This window comes from Chiloscyllium plagiosum, chromosome 14, assembly GCF_004010195.1.
Source record: "Chiloscyllium plagiosum isolate BGI_BamShark_2017 chromosome 14, ASM401019v2, whole genome shotgun sequence".
Classification (NCBI taxonomy): domain Eukaryota; kingdom Metazoa; phylum Chordata; class Chondrichthyes; order Orectolobiformes; family Hemiscylliidae; genus Chiloscyllium; species Chiloscyllium plagiosum.
The window spans coordinates 43,493,265-43,517,076 of record NC_057723.1 but is presented as its reverse complement, the minus strand read 5'-3'; the positions used below and the strand labels follow the sequence as shown (position 1 = coordinate 43,517,076).

The window sequence follows — 23,812 nt, the reverse complement described above, 5'->3', positions numbered from 1 at the left end:
TGACACTCCCCTTAATCAAAAATACAACTCCCCCTTCCCTCCTTCCACTACCTCTACCCCACCTAAAGCACCTGTACCCTGGCACATTAATCTGCCAGTCCTGTCCCTCCCCTAGCCATGTTTCTGTAGTGACTATAATATCCCAGTCCCATGTACCTATCCACACCCTGAGTTCATCAGCCTTGCCTGTCAGCCCTCTTGCATTGAAATAAATGCAATTTAATCCAACAGGCATTCCTCGCCCCTTAACATGTTCCAGCCTGACCTGTCTCTTCTACTTACTATTTCTGATTGCTGTATGTCCTTCGAGCCTCACACTTACCTCCCTGCTGTTGAGGATCCCACCCCCCTGCCAAACTAGTTTAAACCCTCCCTTGTTGCACTAGCAAACCTGGCCACCAAGATATTGTCCCCCTCTAGTTCAGGTGCAACCTGTCCCTCTGAACAGGTCACCTCTGCATCAGAAAAGATCACAATGATCTAAAAATCTGAATCGCTGCTCCCCGTATCAATTCTTTAGCCATGCATTCATCTGTTATATTCTTCTGTTTAACCCCCAACTTTGCCCCAAGTCATTCGCTGCAAATGGGATCTGTCATTCGTTGTTGCAGTATCAGATAAAATTGCCCCAGGATTAGCTGACAGAGGCATGATAGCATCTCAAGTTTCTGACTGAAACCTTGGGATCCTGATGGATAAGTGGTGAAGATGGAAACTATCCTCTTTCCTCAGAACCACCACGGCACCAAAGCCCATCAGTGTGGTTTAATGTTGCCACCCGGATTAATGTAGGAGAAAGTGGAGCTTATGCTCAAAACATTAACTCATCTGCTCCTCGGATGCTGCCTGAGCGGCTGTGTTTTTCCAGCACCACACTTTTTGACCTGGATTAACGTGACACAAAAAGCCTGGAGCAACGCCCAGCAATGCAGGAAGAAGATCAATGATCACATGCTCTCTGAGAGAGTAATTGCCTACTCACTGATGCAAGAGACAAACAATTGTGCCAGTCACTTCATCTCACTCAGTCCCTCCCAACTAATTACCTTACTCCAGGACAGTTTCTCCACAATAGGGTGGAGAGAGCCAAATCAGATGGGAGGAACTGACATTTTATCTTCTAACCATCTACGCGGAGTGAATCTTAGCCTTAGTAGGATAGGACCATTGCTGTTCATGTGGTGATGCCAAGACTTCCATGTCCTGGCAAACAAGCGAAGGTGTGCTGTACTGCTATCCTGTTACCACCACTGTGAATGTATTCTGAACGTGTCCAAATGTCCATCTCTATTTTGCAATTTTATTCCCTTTCTCTCCTTCTCTGTAGGTTCCAGTGTCATCTCTATGGCCACTACCACAATGAAACCTCAAGACATCATTGCCCCCTCTTCCAAAGAGAAGCCACAGATTCCTCAGAAGAAACTATGGCAAGGCTGCATCTTGCATCCTCTACCAGCTTAGACCCTAATACCCCTGGTGATATTTTAACTAGAGTATGGCTGGTACACATTCTGCTAAATGCATCACTGCTACATCTCTGCAGTTGGCCCGGGAAGCAGCCCACCCCCTCCACCCTGGATGGGTGTTGACACTGGAAAGGACAGCCAGGGACCAGGCACCTACTCAGCCCCAGGCAGGAGAGGACATCATGGCATTCGTCATTCTTTCAAAATGTACAGGCAGGTAGATCTGTCAGAAGATCACTCAGGGAACTGAACCAAAGATTGGAGGTCTCTGACAGCTATATGTACCATGCAGTCTCTGGCATGAGAATATCTGGCTGCCTCAGTGTAAAGCTACTGGCTGCCATGGAGACAAGGATCCAACACACCTTACTGCTTGCTGGAAGTACGTACAGAACTGCACTCCATCACTCCAACCTTTGGGTCGCAGCACCAATGGTGAGGTGACAGAGGAATAAGACACATTGACTTCAATCCAGGTGCTGTTCGCCTCCAGGAGACAAGATGGTGTGCTGCTCAGCAAGAGGAGAAATGACATACGTTCCTTTCAGGACATTCCTGAGATGTCTGGGCTCTCTGCTTCTATTAGACCTGCAATCCCCAACCCTGGGGGAGTTCAAGCCAAGGAGGGTGAACCTGCATCTGGGAAGGGCACACTCAGTATATCTGTGCCCCTGGCATCACACTACCAAATCTCCAAGACTAACAGTGTCCACTATAAGGTAGATTTCCTCCTTTATAACGTGTAACCTGGGACAATTTATTGCACGGATGTTATTACACTTGTAAGTACATATTCACTTTGATAAGTTGCGTGGGTGACTTGTCATTTTAGTCACAACTACAAGAGACTTAGTCCCACATAATGTTCCAACCCTGTCTGAATGATAGCTACCTTTTCCTTAGTGCCCATATTGGCATGAAACTTTGTCATGATCGAATATGGGAGCATCAATTGTTGCGAATGCTTCCATTTATAACCTTAATTTATACAAAACAGCAGCATAGAAAGATCAAGCCATTAAGCTACTTTTGTGGTTGAGATTATCATCGGATTACTGGCCTCTGAAGTATCAAAACTTTATTTCAATGCAAGATGACTTCACGGTGGTCTCTTCCATTGAATGAGGTTCACAAAGAGGTCATAACTATGTTGTATGTGTCTTGTAGGATGCTGAAAGTGCTTTTCCATTTGGAGATTGTCCTCATATTGTTACTCAGAACATTACAATGGCACTCATTAATCCTCATATAGCCTGGGTGCATCTTTCACTTGGATGGGGCATAGTTTCCAAAGGGATGTTAGTGGTGTGAAGCTCCAGCCATGATCTGCATGAAAATCTTACATGGATGGGCCAGTGGAAGGAGATTTTGCAATTGCATATACTCTGAATATTATAACATGGCATTCTGACCTCTATCTCCTAAACAGTGCCCCTCTCTCATCTGCATGGCATTCTAGAGAAGACTAGCAACAGTCCCTCTCCTGCATCCATGCTACATTTTGAGAGTACATATGGCAGGAAACTCAATAGTATGAGATGGTTATACATTCACTGGAAGTTAATGCTGGTGTTGGGCTTTCAGTCACATGTGATATTCATGAGTAGCCTTTAGTGCACTGGCTATGGGGGCAACCACAGCTTCTCTGCCTGGATCCATTGACAATGTGAATTTTTAAAAAATTTCCTGAAACTGGATGCCCAAGTGGTCAACATGACTGTGTCCAGACTCTTGGACTAAAATCAGACACTGCTCTTGACATTCTGTGCTAGAATCTCATGATTGAAAACAGTTGCCTTACTCTTGAGCAAGAACCACTTTGAGACATGGTGACTTGATTGAACCACGTGCAGTGCATTTGTCATATAAGCTGCTGGCATTGTAGCAGATGTGATACCAACTTGGATTGGACTGACAGCGACATGTTCTCCCTGCCAGCCCTCCCATGCACTCCTTGACTACTCACTGCTGACTATCATGACAAGCAGCTGGCTTTGAGTCTGCACTAAAATGCATGGGAACACAGAAGTGTTGTCTGCCTTTAAGATCTGAATGAGGTAGCAATGTGCTAAAAGGCAAGGACGAGATGCTGAGAGCATCCAAGTGGATGGAAAGTGAGTGAGAGCTAAAGCAAACAACTCTGTGGCAGCACTTGGTTCAATTCATTAGATCGTCCCTCTGTGCAATGTGGATTGACAACAGCACTGCAATGCAATGTGTTGCTTTACTCCAAATTGCAGCATTGAAGAGGAGAACTGTATTGTAAGTGAACAGAGATCAGGTCAGATTTTGCTGCCAATTTCCATTGATGGAAGATGCAGATGACGGCTGGCAATGCAGCTTGCACTGAGATGTTGGGAGAATTGGCTGAAATGGAAACTTAGAGGAGCAAGTAATGAGCTGGAGACACCAGTTACCTGCAAACATTTTCATGTCAGGAATTGACAGCATCAAGTGTCTCTCCACTCCACGGTAGATTAGGCAATTGCATATAAATTAGGTCAGATTAGATACTAATGAGATGTAAATATGTTCAAATGGACAGCTTGCCAATCACCAGCAAGATTCCCATCTTGTTGCTTGAATCTTCAGTGTAAAATTGGCCTTTTTTTCTCTACATTGACAATCTCATTTTTCTGATTAAGCCACGTCAGGGACTGAAAATTTAGCAAAATATTATTTTCTGTGAAAGAACCATTGCTTAATTGCTTTGCATTTCTGTTGCTATGAATGATGTAAATCAATATCCTTTTATTATTACTACACAAGGAAAATAGTAATGTTATACTTCCAGTTCCAGGAATTTGGTTCAGCATTGGTGGATCGTAAACTCATCATATTTCCACTTAACCCCTTAAATAGGATAATGCAAAATGAATTAATATGAAATTATTCTCATATTAACGTACATTAGCAGAACATAAAATCTATAACTCAATCTGACAAAATAATTGCAGCCTTTTTCTGTCGCAAATATAATTTCATTTTTATCATTGATTTTAGCTTTTGCAGTTTTTTGATATAATTTGCTCAAGGTTCCTTTACATGCACAATCATTCTTTTCACACGGTATCTCACAAATCACGTTTGATTTGTAACCTGAATGTACCAACATCAATTTCAAACATCTAGTGCCTCTAGGTTCCTGTTCCATTTTTATTTAAGATGAATAATAATTGATATATAGTGATTTTGTTCCATTTTGACTTTGTTACTGATTACCAGTTTGTTAGTTGACTTTTCTTGCAAAATATTTTTCTTTTGCTAAGTAAAATATTTTCTCTAATAACTCAATTAAAAAGGCATGTTGTGTATTTCTGAATTTAGTAGCGACACATGAATTGCATCTGAGATTTAAGAAGGTATGAAGCTTTTGTAAACTTTTGTTTTCATTAGAAATGTATTTACATAACTTGTAAACTGAAACATAACAAGTAAACATGCAGCAGGAACTTCAAAGTTGCATGCAGTTTGTTTTATTTCTGTAACATGTTAAATAGAGTCATAGTGTCAGAGAGATGTACATCATGGAAACAGACCCTTCAGTCCAACCCATCCATCCCAACCCAATCTAGTTCCATCTGTCAGCATCCGGCCCATATCACTCCAAACCCTTCCTATTCACGTACCCATCCAAATGCCTCTTAAATGTTGCATTTGTACCAGCCTCCACCACATTCTCTGGCAGCTCATTCAATACATGTACCACTCTCTGCATGGAAAAGTTGCCCCTTAGGTCCCTTTTATATCTTTCTCCTCTCACCCTAAACCTATGCCCTCTAGTTCTAGACACCCCAACCCCAGGGAAAAGACTGTGTCTGTTTATCCTATCCATGACCCTTGTGATTTTATAAACATCTACAAGGTCATCCATCAGCCTCCGATGCTCCAGTGTAAACAGCCCCAGCCTGTTCAGCCTCTCCCGAAAGCTCAAATCCTCCAACGCTGGCAACATACTTGTGAATCTTTTCTGAACCCTTTCAAGTTTCACAACACCCTTCCTATAGTAGGGAGACCAGTATTGCATGCAATATTGCAAAAGTGGCCTAACCAATGTCCTGTACAGCCGCAACATGACCTCCCAACTCCTGTACTTAATACTCTGACCGATAAAGGAAAGCATACCAAACACCTTCTTCACTATCCTATCCATCTGCGACTCCATTTCAAGGAGTAATGAACCTGCACTCCAAGGTCTCTTTGCTCAGCAACACTACCTAGGGCCTTAACATGAAGTATATAAGTCCTGCTAATGTTTGCTTTCCCAAAATGCAGCATCTCACATTTATCTGAATTCAACTCCATCTGCCATGTCCCAGCCCATTGGCTCATCTGATCAAGATCCCGTTGTAATCTGAGGTAACCTTCTTCACTGTCCACTACACCTCCAATTTTGGTGTCATCTGCAAACTTACTAACTATACCTCTTATGCTCACATCCAAATAATTTATAAACATGACGAAAAGTAGTGGACCCAGCACCAATCCTTGTGGCACTCCTCTGGTCACAGGCCTCCAGTCTGAAAAACAACCGTCCACCACCACCCTCTGTCTTCTACCTTTGAGCCAGTTCTGTATCCAAATGGCTAGTTCTCTCTATATTCCATGAGATCTCACCTTGCTAACCACTCTCCCATGAGAAACCTTGTTGAACGCCTTACTGAAGTCCATATACATCACATCTACCACTCTGCCCTCATCAATCATCTTTATTACTTCTTCAAAAAATTCAACCAAGTTTGTGAGACAATGATTTCCTATCACAAAGCCATGTTTACTATCCCTAATTAGTCCTTGCCTTTCCAAATACATGTACATCCTGTCCCTCAGGATTCCCTCCAACAACTTGCCCACCACTGACATCATGCTCACCAGTCTATACTTCCCTGCCTTGTCCTTACCACCTTTCTTAAACAGTGGCACCACATTAGCCAACCTCCAGTCTTCAGGCACCTCACCTGTGACTATTGATGATACAAATATCTCAGCAAGAGGTCCAGCAATCATTTCCGTTGCATCCCACAGAGTTCTCGGGTACACCTGATCAGGACCTGGAGTTTTATCTACTTTTATGTGTTTCAAGACATCCAGCACTTCCTCCTCTGTTATATGGACATTTTTCAAGATGTCACCATCTATTATGTAACTTCCATGTTCTTTTCCACAGTAAACACTGATGCAAAATACTCATTTAGTATCCCCCCCCCCCATTTTTTACAGCTCCACACAAAGGCCACCTTGCTGATCTTTCAGGGGCCCTATTCTCTCCCTAGTTACTCTTTTGTCCTTAATGTATTTGTAAAATCCCTTTGGATTCTCCTTAACTCTATTTGCCAATGCTAATTCATGTGCCATTTTTGCCCTCCTGATTTCCCTCTTATGGATACTCCTATTGCCTTTCTACTCTTCTAAGGATTCACTTGATCGATCCTGTCCATACCGAACATATGCTTCCTTCTTTTCCTTAACCGAACCCTCAATTTCTTTAGTCATTCAGCATCCCCTACACCTACCAGCCTTTCCTTTCACCCTAACAGGAATATACTTTCTCTGGACTCTCGTTATCTCATTTTTTTAGGCTTCCCATTTTTAAGCCATTCTTTTAACCTGCGAACATTTGCCCTCAGTCAGCTTTTGAAATCTCTTGCTTAATACCATCAAAATTGGCCTTTCTCCAATTTAGAACTTCAACTTTTAGATCTGGTCTATCCTTTTCCATCACTATTTTAAATCTAATAGAATCATGGTTGCTGGCCCGAAAGTGCTCCCCCACTGACACCTCAGTCACCTGCCCTGCCTTATTTCCCAAGAGTAGATCAAGTTTTGCATCTTCTCAAGTAGGTATATCTACATACTGAATCACAAAGTTTTCTTGCACACACTGAACAAATTCCTCTCCATCTAAACCCTTAACACTGTGGCAGTCCCAGTCTATGGTTGGAAAGTTAAAATCCCATACCTTAACCACCCTATTATTCTGACAGATAACTGAAATTGCCTTACAAATTTGTTTCTCAATTTCCCTCTGACTATTAGGGGGTCTATAATACAATCGCAATAAGGTAATCGTCTCTTCTTATTTCTCAGTTTCACCCAAATAACATCCCTGGATGTATTTCCGGGAATATCCTCCCTCATTACAGCTGTCATGCTATCCCTTATCAAAAACGCCACTCCCCCTCCTCTCTTGCCTCCCTTTCTATCCTTGCTGTAGCATTTAAAATCCCCTACCATAACCTCCCTATTATTCTTACAGATCACTGAGATCTCCTTACAAATTTGATTCTCAATTTCCCTCTGACTATTAGCAGGTATATAATACAATCCCAATAAGCTGATCATATATCCCATTCTAACAACCCATTTAAAGCTGTTCAAAATTTTGCACAAACATTATTTTGCCAAATACTTTGACCTGCACCATAAAATTACATAAAAGCAAAAGGAAATCTGAAATAAAATTAGAAGGTATTGAAGAAACTCAGCAGGTCTGGCAGCATCTGTGGAGACAGAAACAGAGTCAATGTTTCAAGTTCAATGTACCTCTTCTTCAGAGGTTTGCCGCAAGCCAACAAAACTGTTTTCAAAAATAAATATGCACTAAATTTGTGCAGTGCAGCCACTTAAAGAAAATAAGTTTGATGTAATTTAAGGGAGAAAAGTAGCCAGTTAAGGTTTCTTTAGTGTCCTCGCCCATATCAAGTAGCACGTCAATTTCATGTCACATTTTCAAAGGTTTTTCTTATAACTAGAAGACCTTTCATGTAATATCAAAACCAACCATAGTGCATGAGAATTGTTTGCAGATTTCTCCTATCTTGAATAGGCCAATGTCATTCTGTGGTTCCAAGGTCAAATTTCTGAACAAGTCTAGAAGCTGTATTAGTAAGCAGATTATATTGCCAATCAAATAACTCACACACACTAGCTTTATATTTTAAATACTGAAGAATTACTTTGGCAATAATTAGCATGACAATCTGAAGCTCTGTTATGACTACAGCTACTCTTGGTATGACAACATGGTTTTCAGCAACTGCTACAATATAAACTTTCATACAATGTAAAATACAGTTTTTTAAACAATTTCAGTTTGAAATAATTATAACATTCTGATAATGATGTACATCTCAGTTACAGTCACTGTTCCATAGAGCTGTCTAATAAAAAGGATTTGCTTTTTAAAAAAAAACTAAAATAAAAGCACAATGGTGTTGTGTTACTCTGTCCCAACTACTATTTTTCAGGTGATGGTGTTAAATAGCTTGATGATACTTCATTTATGACCTCACATCACATTCTTTCTATATTGCTTTCTCCTTAAGATAAGTCTCTGAATCTTCACAGTTCAGCTGGCTGGAAATAATTCCATAAATAATTATCTAATTGCTTGAGCATATGAAAGTATAAAACAAATAAAATACATTTTAAAAAAATTGTAGTAACTTGCTATGAATAAGGGCACATTTAATGAGTTGCATTACGAGAAAATAAATAAATATATTTCTTAAACAAAAAGAAAATGCTGGAGAAACTCAGAAGGTCTGGCAGCATCTATGGAGAGAGAAACAAAATAGATGCTTTGAATCCAATGACCCTTCATCAGAACTGAAAACAGCTAGGAAGCAATTATATTTATGCTGATGGCCAGAAGGAAATTGAATAATTGGAGAGAGTGCCCATAGACAGAGAGAGAGAGAGGTGAAGCAGTAAAAGGGATTGCTAATGTGGTGCTAGGAGAAAGACCAATGCTGGATGGGTGCTAAAGGAAAGTGTGAATAGTTGAAAAAGGGATAACTCTGACGGGAACAACCCATGCAGAACAGAATCTCAGGTTGTGGAAGTAGGCGACACGCATGAAGAAAGGTGTGCATGCTCTAAAATTGTTAACGAAATCCTGGGGGCTATAAGGTACTTAGGCACAAAATGTGGCATTGTTCCTCCAGCTTGCATTGAGCATTACCTTCTCCTCCCCTCCACCCAGTCATCAGCATAAATTCAATCATTTCTCAGCTGTTTCCAGTTCTGACTCACTTGCACTCAAAACATTAACTCCATTTTTCTCTCCACAGATGCTGCCAGACCTGATGAGTACTTTCAGCACTTTCTGTTTTTCATTAATATTTCCAGCATCCACAGTTTTTTTTTTAATTTTACTTAAGTCAATTTCTTCTTGTATATAGATTTTCAATATTATATTGTGTGCATGCTCAAACCTATAAAACATTGTTACGGCATGGCAGTGAACCCCTCTGTTAATTAAAACAAACCCCAGAAATAGCACCCCAAATCCCACTATTTAAAGAAAATAATATCAATTTATTCCTTAACTCTAAAAGTGAGCATTAAACAGCAACTATTCACAAATCTCAGCCTCCTTTCTCTTCACTACTTGTTATCTGCCTCCAATTCTATAACAATATACTGTTCCAATAAAAACCCATATTAAAATTATATCAACTTCATTTCAAAACCACACAGGGCAGTCGTCTTCTTTTGGCTGAAGGTCTCCCTGGGTCATTTTTCTTTTCTCTGTGAAGATGTTTCATACTTAAAAAAATACCTTTGATAGAGAGTGTCTTTGACTGGCAGTCATTCTCGATGGCAGTTACTCTATTGACAGCAGTTTACTCTCTCTCTGACTTTCATCTGCCTGATTTTTTTTTATATTCCAAAACATAGGATCACTTCATTAGTGAAATACAGTATTGGCAAAACAATTAATTCAAACTCGATTGGGTTTTAGTATCCTGGGGTATAATTTAAACTGATTGGTTAAATGTGAATTGTTGTCAAAACAGCAACCAACTCAGGCATCTATTCACAGCCAAATGTTACATATTTTCAATTTTCCAGTACACTCTGAGACTGCTAAGACAGGTCCTTCTAAGCTCTCAGTACAAATTACTATTCACTCTTCTTAAAGGATAAGTGCATGCCTTCAACTTCATAACAATTGGCGAAGTATCACAAAGTAAAAAAGAAGAAAAGTAAGGTTGAGAACATTATTACATTATAATTGTAGAATCGTACAATCATTCTAATCAGTTGAGGCCTTCTGCCCATCAATTCTGCACATCAAAAATACAATACTACCTATGCTGGTCTAATTTCCTACTCCAGGCCCTTAGCCTTGCACATTGTTTACTCAACATAACACCTTCATTAATCATTCTAGGGACTTTTTTCTTCTCTGTACAAATACCCACATGAATAGTGATGAATAAATAAATCAGTAATAGTATTATTAATTTACAAAAAATGCAATGAATGGAGAAATCTGGCTTTCAGGTATTATCTGAGTGAAATAATTTCTATGTATGAGCCACATTAAGTAAGATGAGATTTATCAAAGAATATGGCTCAGAATATGGCTCATGCAAACATACACACAAAATATTGAAGCAATTCCATTAATTTAAGTTTCAAAAGTGAATAACAATTTACTTATTGTCATATGGTGCATTACTGGTACAGAAAACTCTCTGTGGATAAGGGTAAGTGCTTGAATTAATAATTGAGAATGACAAATCTGAAAGGGTCATCAAAGAGCTGATGGTATCTTCTGCAGCAGAAAATCATAACTGTGAATGATTGATAAAAACATGCAATCAAGATCATTAAAACAGCAAGAAGCATGCTATTAAAGAAAAACAGTAAGCTGTGCATTTCAGAATGATGAAATGTGCTAATGTCCTTACTTTTATGATCAAGTATAGAAGACAGTACTATCCATACCATAATGTGGGCCAGTTACTGCTTATGTTGCTCAGTGGCTACATTTTTCTTGAACATAGAGGTTTATGCAGTGTATTTGCCAGTAGTCTTTACTTCAGCATGATACTTGCACCTAAGGACTGGGCTGCTCAGTGAATTAAAGCATAGATGGGTTTTGATGAATGGCAGCAGTCGGTTCTAGTTCCATGATCTTAAGACCCCTGAGAGATTCAAAATGGAAGCAAACTGGAATTATTAAACCAGAGCCTGGATCTTGACAGATGAGACTGGCTTTTATAGTCATTGTGGTGAGCACAACCACAGCTGTAGCCCCACCAAATTCCTCTCCAGTAGTAATGACACAATCAAAAGCCATTTGATGGCTGGGTTCATATTGGTCGCCCTGCCATTGGGAGCCATCAACCAATCCAACTCAACAGTTCAAACAGCACCAATGGGAGAGTTGGCCACTGCTAGCACTGTAGTGAGGGGTCAGTGTAAACAGGGTTGGAGATGCTCTCAGCCTGGCAGCCCCAGGCCAAGTCCCAGCCGATCCTGCTGTTCTCTATGTCTGAGGAGGAACCACTCACTCATCCCTCCTCCCACTCTGCCCTCAAACCTGCATCTGGAAGTTTCCCCACATCCCATACATGTATCTGCTCATCCAAGTGTTCTCTCTCCCCCACTTGTCCTCAAACTGCGACAGACTGAGGCTCTTCGCTAACCACTTTCACTTGGTCTCTGGGTGGAAAGGCTGTCCTCAACTCATCATACCATGATTTTAATTGGGAATGGGATTGGTCAGGAAAGCAATATTTGCCATTCCTACTCCAGCCTTCACTGAGATCCCCTTTGCTTTAAAAAAATGATACTGAAATGTGACAAAGAATACCACAATTGAAGCTCACCATTACAGTCCCAAAACATATCAAAGTGCAAACAGGTTCGATAGCTTAAATAGAGTATATACTGAAAGGAGGATGCCTGAACAGACTCAAAATGGATTTAACACGAATAAACTAGGGTGCAAGTTGGTATACAAGGCAAAATAAATTGCATAATTAAAATGAGTTTTGAATTTATACTTGTGTCTACAGAAAGTGATAGCCAATTTTGTCAGAAGATGGATTTATACATAAAGGGTCTTTATAAATGGGTCTTTGAGGTTAGTTGTTCTGGGTTTTAAACAGTGACTGACTGATGGATATCTTTGAATGGATTCATCCACAGCAGGTCAGGTATTCCGGAAGTCTTTAGCCACCTATTTGTGGGAGTATAAATCATTGGTATAAAAGCCACATTTCTGGAGGGGTTCTCGCTAAAAGAGGTTCACTGTACAGAAGGAAACTAAACAAATACAATAATGATCTGAATTATGTCACAATGATGTGACATTTTTTCAGGAGAATCTTTTGGCTGAAAATAGGTGTGTTTTCTTAAAAGCAGATTCTACCATCTTTTATTGGTATCAGAAAGAGACGTTTTCAGGCACCTTTATAATATATGTGGATTTTTTGAATGAGGTGGCATTATGGAATTTGAGAAATATAAAAAAAATTAAGTGGAAATTGAGGTCAGAAGCTAAGCTTCTGAAGTATAATGTTTTGTGCTTTAACAAGATGTCCAGGGTAACATCGAATCAGCAATCTTATAAAGAGTAAAAACGAAACATAGGAAGTGCTGGAAAAACTCAGGATGTCTAGTATCATCTGTAATAGACATAATTTAATGACCTTTCTTCAGACTTGAATCTGAATGATTGTTTGATTGCCAAATTTTCTGACGGTGCAAAAGCAGGAAAGTAATTGCAATGAGGCTATAAGGAGGCATCAAAAAGATTAGATGACATAACTGAATGGGCAAAGATGTGACAGATGGAACATAATGTAAGTAAATATGAAACTGCCAATTTTGGCAGAAAGAATAAAAAAAGAAGTGTATTATCTAGTAGGTAAGATGACTGGAGATACAAACATACATAAGTGTCTTTACAGGTAGGGAGCTATCTCGTGCTGAAGTGCATTAATGCAAAATGAAGGAGTTGGAATAATTAGTTCAAGTTTACCTTATAGGTTCTGTAAAAACACTTGTAAAAACTGTGCATTATAAATGATAATTCATGTTGCCATCCACCACTTCATGGTAAAGTTCTGGAGTGTGAACAGAAGCAAGTCCTAACACAGTCATTCAGGGAGGCAATGGCATTGTGACTATCCATAGACCAGGATAATGTTTTGGGGTAACTGTTTCTCATCCCACCTTATCATCTGGTAGAAATTAAATTCGATAAATGGTTATGAAATATAAAGGCTGTTTCAGAAAGAGTGACCAGGAAAGCCCAACTGGTTCACTTCAGGCAAGAAAATTTGCCATCCTTGCTTGATCCATTTGACATGTGACTCCAGACACACAGTAATGTGGTTGAATCTTACCTGGCCTAGTCATCCATTTAGTTCAACGCAAGTAGGAATGGGCAACAAAAACCGATCTTACCAGCAAAGTTTGCATCCCATAGAAAATCAGAGAAGTTATCTTGATTTAGGGTTTAGACAATTAATGGCCGGGCCTTGGGTAGTATATACCTGCAACCCTAGGTCCCTTTGTAGAACAGAGGGACCTAGGGTTGCAGGTACATAATCCTTTGAAGTTTGCTTCAAATATAGACAGGATGGTCAAAAAGGTGTTTGATACACTTGCCTTCATTGCTCAGTCCTTTGACTATAGTAGTTGTGAAGTGATGTTGAGGTTGTCCAGGACATTGGTGATGACTCTTCTGGAAGATTTTATTCAGTTTTGATTGCCCAGTTATAGGAAGGATATTATTAAGCTGGAGAGTGTTCAGAAAAGATTTACCAGGATGTTGCCAGGTATGGAAGGTTTGAGTTATAAAGAAAGGCTGGATAGGCTGGGACTTTTTTCACTGGAGCGTAGGAGATTGAGGGGAGACCTTGCAGAAGGTTATAAAATAATGAGAGGTATAGATAGAGTTAATAGTCATTGTATTTTCCCAAGGATGGAACATTTCAAGACTAGGAGGGGGCACATGCTTAAGGTGAGAGGAGAGAGATTTTAAAAAGACAAGAGAGGCAAATGTTTTACACAGACGGTGGTTTGCGTGTGGAATGAACTTCCTGAGGAAATGATGGATGCAAGTACAATTACAATGTTTAAAAGACATTTGGAAAGACACATGAATGAGAAAGGTTTGGAGGGATATGGGCCAGGAGCAGGCAGGTGGGACAAGTTTAGTTTGCGATTCTGTTTGGCATGGACTGGTTGGACCGAAGAGTTTATTTCCAGAGATTCTATGACTCTGTGATTAATGATAGTAAATTTGAATGGTTCCTATAAAGGAGAGTTTGATTTGGTGAATGTCTAAAAATATTTGGTTGATTTTTGCTTGGGAATTATAATAAATTTGTCATTGCTGTTAATGTTGATCAGTAATTGGCTCCCAATGATGCAGCTTATATGAATGTATGAATGAAAGAATCCATATACAAAAATGTAAGGACATAACTCATTAGAACTATGCGATTTATTGGAGGTGTCACAATGAAAGATACTTCAGCAAGAAACATTATTTATCAGGTATGAAGATCCCCAACTTCATTTTTATTTTGATAAGGTCATTTTAATTAATTGGCAGAAAATTATTGTTTGTGTGCTAATTACCAATTGATCTCATGGTGACCATGAAAAATTAGCTAGGTAGGCTGATCAAACAGATGAATTATATTGTTCTTTCTTCATCCATGAAAGAAGATCTATGTGGTTTGGAAAGAAAAAAAATACAGGCAGGAATGAATTAATTAACTAGAGTCAACATTGCACAGATGCAAAATTTTCTTTTGTTTTCTTAATTTGGAAAAGACGATATGGAAATTAAACTCTAATATTTGAGGAATTGAACTAATCACTTTCTTCAGTTAACTATCAAAATGAATATTTATAAATGATCACTGACTATTCACTCCTGGGTCAAAAAAAGTCAAAACTTTCTAAATATTGTACCTTTGAAATAATTCTATATATTTCTCCCTCTTTGTTACTTCCATTTTTGTTTCCCTTTTTTTAAAAAACCAGAATGTTCAACTTTGTAGCACAAACCATTTTCTCAGCTATAACATTTTAATTTAGTTGAAACATTACACTCATTAAAAATGATTAAAATATATTATATACCTGACACAAAAAATACAATTCACCTTAATCATTAAGAGCTCGACAAAGCTTGAATGTACAATTGTTCAGATTAAAATAGTACATGTTGGTGCAGTGTCATTATTTGAATATTTGAGCCATTTGTTTCAGAACATCATCTGATGAAGCTTTATATGCTCACCAAGTGAATTATCTTCAAGTATGACTGCGAGGGTGCATGAAAATCATGCATTAAGTTGGTAAAGTGGAACTAATGGAATGTGTACTACGTTGCCAACTCTCCACTATTTGCTTCTGGGAGTTAGAATTTTATTTCTCCCAACTGCACAGGATAGTAGAGTGCCCTAAATACTTAAGGTGAAATAGATATAAATGCAAAGATTTCTACATTCTTCTTTTGTCCTTACATCTTTAGTTATTTGCCTCATGGTTGGTTTTACTCATAGCAGCACAGCATCCATCACGAGTAGAGTAAGAAGGCTTGTCCCAAATCTACCAACCATTGGCACCAATCTGATCCACATTAGTTGTCCAGCTATCTATTAAATTCTATCTATGCATTGTTTTTGCATGCATTCAGTCACCTGGAGGTATAGATTATAATGTCATTGTCACCTACCAGGTGTTTCCTTAATGTCTTCCGTGAACTAAGAATTTCTATAATCTTCTATGCAATCCCCTGTTAATTTGCATATTTCTACTTAAATATTACAAACAACAAATTTTCATGTTTTACATAAGAGGTTAGTTCAGTACACAACTATTACAGAGATGATTGCTAAAATACACACATGATGATCTAAAGATAAAAGTTACAAATTAAAATATGATGTATCTCTTTTATCATTGCAGGACTCAATACTTGAAAATCCTTATCCTGAAGGGAAGGTCTTGAAACTTGAATTCATAATCAACAACTGTGATGACTTCTGTAGTTGAATAGTTGGAGGCAGCCCTCATAGGTGGATTAAGCAGAACAGGTGCTAGAAGTGAGCGACTGCTCATTTGTTTCAGATTCCTAACACTGCAGATTGTGGCTCTTTGTAGCATGAGTCAGAACTGCAGTCCATTCATTGCTTTATTCTACATGTTTTCTTCTATCATCCTGTCGAGAAGAATTTGCTGTTTCAAGATATCTCTCTCATGATATTCAACTATTTCTCTCAGTGAGTGTCCTCAGTCAGCTTTTGTCACAATCAAAAATGTTGTAAACACTAACTTTGTTAAATCATTGTTCCACAAAGTAAAATCAATTATGCTAAATTCCTTGTGATATCCTTCTTCCTGTCTCCTGTTCAACTATACAGAGCTGTTGAGTCTTCACATATTTTGAGCATTCAAAAAGGCACTTCTGAAATCCTCTAATTATTTACTGAAACTTTGCAATTGATTCTTAAGATAACGCAGAGTGAGTTATCTGTTTTGGCTGCAGTTGCCATTTAGTGTCCTTTTTTTTGTTCACTTGAATGGTAGGTTAGGCTTCTTTATGAAATGTATAATATAATTGGAAGGTCATGATAGATGGTAAAGGCTCCAATTTCTTTTCATCACAAGACAAACAAGGAAAGCTCTCCCACTGTTACTCCTCCCAATGGCATATGTTGTTCCTTACTCTAGGCATATAATGAATGTTCTATATTTGTCGATCAGGTCCTTAAGTGGGACTAGCATCAAAGTTTCTGGCTCAGATGAAAATACGCTATCTACTGTACCATAAGATCTCTGCTCTCATCTTTAAAACCTGTCCTTTCCTTTTATTAGAGTGTATTTGAACTTTATATAACTTTGTGGTAGCCATTATGATAAACAGTGACAGTTTGCTTTTATGTGGAATCATTATGGTTCTTCCTCTAATTGAAGATATTTATTGACAGTGAACATGGAGGTTTTGTCTGAACTCTCTTGAAAATCTGACTTGTGATTTTACAAGCAACTTAAATCTATAAAATCAACATTTCTCCTTTTCATTCTGCCTTTTTGTTGTTGAATGTCAGGCACATCCATAAACAGATTATGTATTGAGAGCTGTCTGACATTATCTAAATGCTTTCTCTCAAGGCTGAGGACTGAATACAACACAAAATCTCTAAGAGAAAACACCCAGGTAATTTCATCAGATACTTAAACGTTATGGCAGCCCCAACTTTTGTTTAAAATTGTAGTCAATCGTTATAAAATTCTAAATTCTACACTCCCGCACCACTGTGTTATTGAGCACTGTGCTGTAACTGTGCTAAAAACGTTCATGTTCTATCCAAAGTAGAAGCTAGTGTTTGGTGACCATTACTGGCCTACAGAAACATGCATGCTTGCTAACTGCCAGGATTATATGGTCGATTATTTATTTGCATTGAGGGAGGTTATTTGTTCCTGTTCTTACCTTGAAAAAGATTTGTTTTCCATTTATAGACAGATATGATCTCAAAAGAAATAAAACAGCTTGCAAGATAGCAACTTTGACAAACTCAAGATGTGTCAAAGTTGTTTATGGCCAATGGAGTGCATTTAAAGTGTGGACAACTTTATAATGTAAGTACAATAAGCACCCACTGAGGGTGATGTGACATTGACCAGGTTACTGTTGCATGACAGTGGCTAAAGGATAATTATTGAGTGGGACTCTGGGAAAAACTCTCCTACTCTTCCTTAAATAGTGTTATGGCATCTTTTACATCTCAGAGGGTATAGGGAGCCTCAGCTAAATATCTCATTCGAAAGAGCACCTCTAATGGTGCAATACTCCTACAGAGCTGTAAAACCTAGATTACTTTTGGATGCAAGTCCCTAATATACAAGCAATATTCTGACACAGAGACAAGGGTGTTACCATTAGATCACAACTGATGCAAAGCAATGTTGCAGAGTATGCAGTCTAAGATGAAGACTATCGGGGTGAGAATTTCTTCTGTTTTGACTTTTACTGTTTCCTTACTTGCAATGTGTCAATTCCCTACAACAACTCAATCCAGCCTCTGGAATGCCTGTCTTTCGAGACATAGAGTTGTACAGCACAGAAACAGACCCTTCAGTCCAACTCATCCATACGGAACAGGTATTCTAAATTAATCTAGTCCCATTTGTCAGCATTTGGCCCATATTCCTCTAAACCCTTCCTATTCATGTACCCATCCACATGCATTTTAAATGTTGCAATTGTTCCAGCCTCCACAACTTGTCTGGCAGCTCATTCCCTACATGCACCACCCTCCTCATCAAAAGGTACCCCTTAGATTCTTCTTATATTTTTCCCTCTCACCTTAAACGTATGCCCTCCAATTTTGGACACCCCTATCCTGGGAAAAAAGACATTGGCTATCCATGTGCCTCATGATTTAATAAACCTCTATACATTCACCTCTCAGCTTATGATACATCAGGGAAAGAAAGACCCAGCCTATTCAGCCTCTCATTATAGCTCAAATTTTCCAACTCCAACAATCTCCTTGTAAATCTTTTCTACACCCTTTCAAGTTTCATAACATCTTTCCTATAGCAGGTAGAGCAGAATTGAATGCAGTATTCAAAAGTAGCCTAACCAGTGTCCTGTACAGCTGCAACATGACATCCCAACTCCAATACTCAGTGCACTGACCAATAAAAGCAAGTGTTCCAAATGCCTTCTCCACTAACCTGTCTACCTGTGATTCTGCTTTCAAGGAACAATGAACTTGCACCTCAAGGTCTCTTTGTTTGGCAACACTCTCCAGGACCCTACCATGAAATGTATAAGCCCTGCCCTGATTCGCTTTAACAAAAATACAACACTTCACATTTATTTAAATTAAACTCCATCTGCCCCTCCTTGGCCCATCAGCCCATTGTCCCTCTGATTGAGGTCTTGTTTTACTCTGAGATAATCTTCTTCACTGTCCATTACATCACTAATTTTGGTGTCATCTGTAAACTTACTAACTATTCTGCCTATATTTTCATCCAAATTGTTTAAATAAATGACAAGAAGCAACAGAACCAGCATTGATCATTGCAGCAGTCCCTGGGTCACCTACTCTCATCTGAAAAACAACCCTCCATCACTACCCTCTGTTTCCTAACTTCAAACCAATTTTGTATCCAAATGACTGGCTCTTCCTGGATTCCTAGTGACTAACCTTGCTAACAGTCTACCATGTGGAACCTTGTCAAATGCCTTGCTGAAGTCTATGTAGATAACACCCACATCTTTGCCCTCATCCATCTTCTTTGTCACTACTTCAAAAAACTCAGTCAAGTTAGTGAGATATGATTTTCCATGCACAGAGCCATGTTGACCGTCCTTAATCAGTCCTTGCCATTCCAAATGTGTGTAGATCCTGTCCCTCAGAGTCACATCTAATAAGTTAGCTAACACTGACATTAGGCTCACTGGTCTATCGTTCCCTGGCTTTTCCTTACCAGCATTCTTAAATAGTGGCACCCGTTAGCCACTCTCCAGTCTTCTGGCACCTCACCTGCAGCTATTGAAGATACAAATATCTCATCAGGAGACATGTGTAAACTTGTGCATGTAATATTTGCTGTGGCTGATGTTAGGAGTTGCGATGCTAAAAAAAACAAACTTGATTCATTTCCTGAGCCTGGCCTGTTTTTGAATAAATTCAACAATATATTATATGAAGACTAGGACATTGGAGGTATATTGCAATGAAAAATATACCGAATTCCAATATGGATTTTCTTTCAAGGCAAAAGTAGAAAATGAAGGAAATACATTGTAGGTCCAACAACATCTCTTAAGACAATATAATATTTAATATCTAAGGCTATACATGGATACCAAAAGGTGCAAAACCTATGAAGTTCCTTCAAAATACTGTGATTTAAAAACCATTGGTGTAATATGTGGTTTGCAGTAAAACATTGCAGCTGCCTATTTACATTTGTATGCATAAATGCTGACTAAAATACTATTTTTAAAAAAAACTTCAAGTACCAAATTTCTGTCACTGTCTCTGATATTTGCCTCATGTTTCTAGAAGAGACCATAAAAAAATCAGTAAGGTATCCTTGAGAGAATACATATCGATTATGAGTCATTTGAAGGTTAACAAAACAGACATTATTATGCTCGAGGGCTATAAAATGTGAATTATTTATGAATATATATAAAACTACAATCTTACAGTCTTAAAGTGACTAATTTATGTTAAAAGAATGCACTACCATTTTGTTTATATTTTGTTATACACAAAAATATTTACTTTAATTGTGGAACAATTGACATTTTATTTCATTGCCAGTAAAATATGAGAACATAATAAAAACATCAGTAAAATGTCAGCAAAATCAAAAGGAATTTGCTTTTCCATTATGGCTTACAAAAGGTGCTAATAACAATCACTAGCAATTGCACCAATGTTATTTGCATTTTTTTCATTTATCTTTCAGATAGCTACTTTGAATAGCAAAGCACACAATCAAATTTATGTATCTCTGTAAATGTGAATGGTGGGGACTTTCAACATGATACCAACTGTTTTGAAAGAGAAATAGAAAGTGCTGGAGAAACTCAGCGGATGTAGCAACATGTGTAGAGAGAAACAGTGTTAATATTTCAAGTCCAATATAACTTATCTATGAAAATCTTCAGGCATCTGTACTTTGCTTTTACCAGCTATTTGAAGTGCCACGTATAAGGGAAAGCATTGCAGCTCATATGCAGAACAGAGGCTACAAATTCTATTCCTTCATTCGAAATTTATTTCGTCAGGTGTATTTATAGGAAAAATATAAAGTGTGAAGACAACTATTTTCATGGAGGATGGTGAATCACTCTAAATGACTCCAATGAAATGACTTTCTGATGGTTCGTCATAGCATTAGTAGAAATCCGCAATAGAAAGTTTATCATATTGAAGTTTGATTGGCTTAGGAAATCAATGTAGGGAAAAAAAGAAAATATGTGATACTCTTCAATATGACGTGCAACATTACAAGTAAATCAAATTTTCTTTCAGCTTTAGAGATTAGAAATAATTTTATGAGTAATGAAAGTGATCAATCTTCAAGAGGATCTATCAAAAATAAAAAGCGCTATCTTGTAAAAGCCACAAATTATTGTTAAAATTAGTTCGAATGAAGAGTCCCAACATTTCAACTTGTCAGTAATCTCTGCCGACATCAATATACTTGCTGAATGTTTTCAGGATTTAAATTTTCAGAAATCTGTTTTGATATGAAGCATGCATGAAATGCAAAAGTAGGATAATGTCATGAAACAGTATGTATCTGGACGTAACAAGGAAGTTAAACCCTAAGCACTGCTCAACTTTGAATAGGCTATTAATATTGTCAGCTATTAGAACTATACAAAAATAACTATAAAGCTTTGTAGACATAAATAGTACAATTATTAGGGATGAAAAGGCTTCATTTTGTCCTAAGTATAGCTGGTAGTGAAAACAATGTAAACAGAATAAAGATCATGTCAGGTAATATAGAGATAGATTTTTAAACATATTTTGCACATTACTGATTTTTTTCTACCTATATGCATGATGCTTCTGCAAAAGTTCCTGCTCAACATCTTCTGTAAAGCTGTGAAGATCTAGGTGTTCAATAGTGATGATGGAACATGATTTGTGGGCCAGGTCATGAAAGAAATCAATGTTAGTAATAGAACTGAAAGTCCACATTGCAAAGCACACTCATAAGTGACAGGTTTAATGGAATGAACACTGAAAAAATCGGTAAGTCTGAGATCTTAAAGTATAAATGATTTAGATGGTAATCAAGGGACTACAAGAACTGAACTAATAATGCCTTTTGAATGTTAAAGCTTGATAGATCATGAAACATCATCTCTGAAACATTTCTATACTGCTCACTGATCGATATGTTGATTTATGTTACAATCTTAATAACCAAGGGGGTGAAAGGTTATTGGAGAAGGTGAGAAGATGGAGTATTCAGATTAGTATGATCTTATAGAATGGTTGCACCAACTCAAGAGGCCAAGCTGCTCACTCTTGCTCCAAATTCCAATGCTTGCTGAAGCAAGCCCTTGCTGATGAATTATTTCAGAGGAACAAATCATTGAGTGGCCTTCACTTTTCAGGTCATAAGTTTGGTTAATTCTTGACTAATTTCTAGAGCATGTGGACATCTACTATTAACACTGAAGCAATATCAGGAATATTCCCTGCAGTGCTGAAACTGCTCTTCAAATGTAACTGTGGCATGTTTGCCTCTTGTCCTTGCTGACCTGTCGACAGTCTTTGAAATGGTTGACCACACTATCCTGGCCCAATGCTCTGCATTGTCTTGTAGCTCAGAAGGACTGCACTCATCTGCTTCCATTCTTATCTCTTTCATCAGCAGCAGAGGATCACATCCAATGACTTCTCTTACTGCTTCTGCACAGTTATGACTGGTGATCCCCCCACTCTCACTGCCTCACTGCCTGTTTCTTAATGCCCATGCTGACCCTCAGGATATCATCCAAAAACACAGCATTAGTTTTCACAAGTACATGGACGATTCTCAGCTGACTTCATCACCAGCTCTCTCAATAGCTCCTCCATTGCTAATATGATCAAACTGCTTAACCAAACATCAGAACTGAATGAACTAACATTTCCTTCATCAAAATATTATGAAGCACAAAACCTTTGTGGTCAATCCCAACTTTTAACTTGTCTCCCTAGCTAACAACCCACATAGAGTCCTACAGCACAGAGACAGATCCTTTGGCGCAAACTGGTACATGCCGACCAAAATGCCCATCTACACTAACCCCATCTCCCTGCACTTGGCCCACATCCTTCTAAACCTTTCCTATCTATGTATTTATCCAAATGCCTTTTAAATGTGGTTAATGTACCCGCCTCAACCACCTCCACTGGCAGCTCATTCCATATGCATATCACCCTCTGTATAAAAAAGGTTATCCCTCAGGTTCCCTTTTATTCTTTCCTCTCTAACCTTAAACTGATGCCCTCTAGTCCTTGATTCCCCAACCCGGGGAGAAAAGACTGAGTATACTCATCCTGTCCATGCCTCTCATGATCTTATATACTTCTGTAAGATCCCCCCTCAGTCTCCTATGCTCTAAAGAAAAAAAGTCCTCGCTTGCCCAACCTCTCCCTATAACTCAAAAGAACTTAAGTCCTGGCACCATCCTTGTCAATTTCTTCTGCACTCTTTCCAGTTTAATAGCATCCTTCCTATAGCAAGGTGGAAGTAAGAACTGCAGATGCTGGAGATGAGAGCTGAAAAATGTGTTGCTGGAAAAGCACAGCAGGTCAGGCAGCATCCAAGGAGCAGGAGAATCGACGTTTCGGGCATAAGCCCTTCTTCAGGAATGAGGAGGGTGTGCCAAGCAGGCTAAGATAAAAGGTAGGGTGGAGGGACTTGGGGGAGGGGCGTTAGGAATGCAATAGGTGGAAGGAGGTTAAGGTGAGGGTGATAGGCCAGAGAGGGGGTGGAGGCGGAGAGGTCGGGAAGAAGATTGCAGGTCAAGAAGGCGG

General features: G+C 38.7%; 1 protein-coding gene across 6 annotated transcripts in view; it reads right to left on the bottom strand.

Annotated features, from left to right (window-relative positions):
• The window catches only part of LOC122556682 (glutamate receptor ionotropic, delta-2-like), a 538,289-nt gene that overhangs the window by 302,342 nt on the left and 212,135 nt on the right, over nt 1–23,812 (bottom strand). Inside the window, exon 1 of one of the 6 annotated variants that reach the window (XM_043703719.1) lies at nt 14,859–14,914. The exons of the other annotated variants lie outside the window; for them this stretch is intronic. Coding sequence (XP_043559654.1) covers nt 14,859–14,880 — 22 coding nt within the window. The 5' untranslated portion in view covers nt 14,881–14,914. Of the gene's footprint in view, nt 1–14,858; nt 14,915–23,812 lie in introns of those variants that run through there. 6 annotated transcript variants of the gene reach the window in all.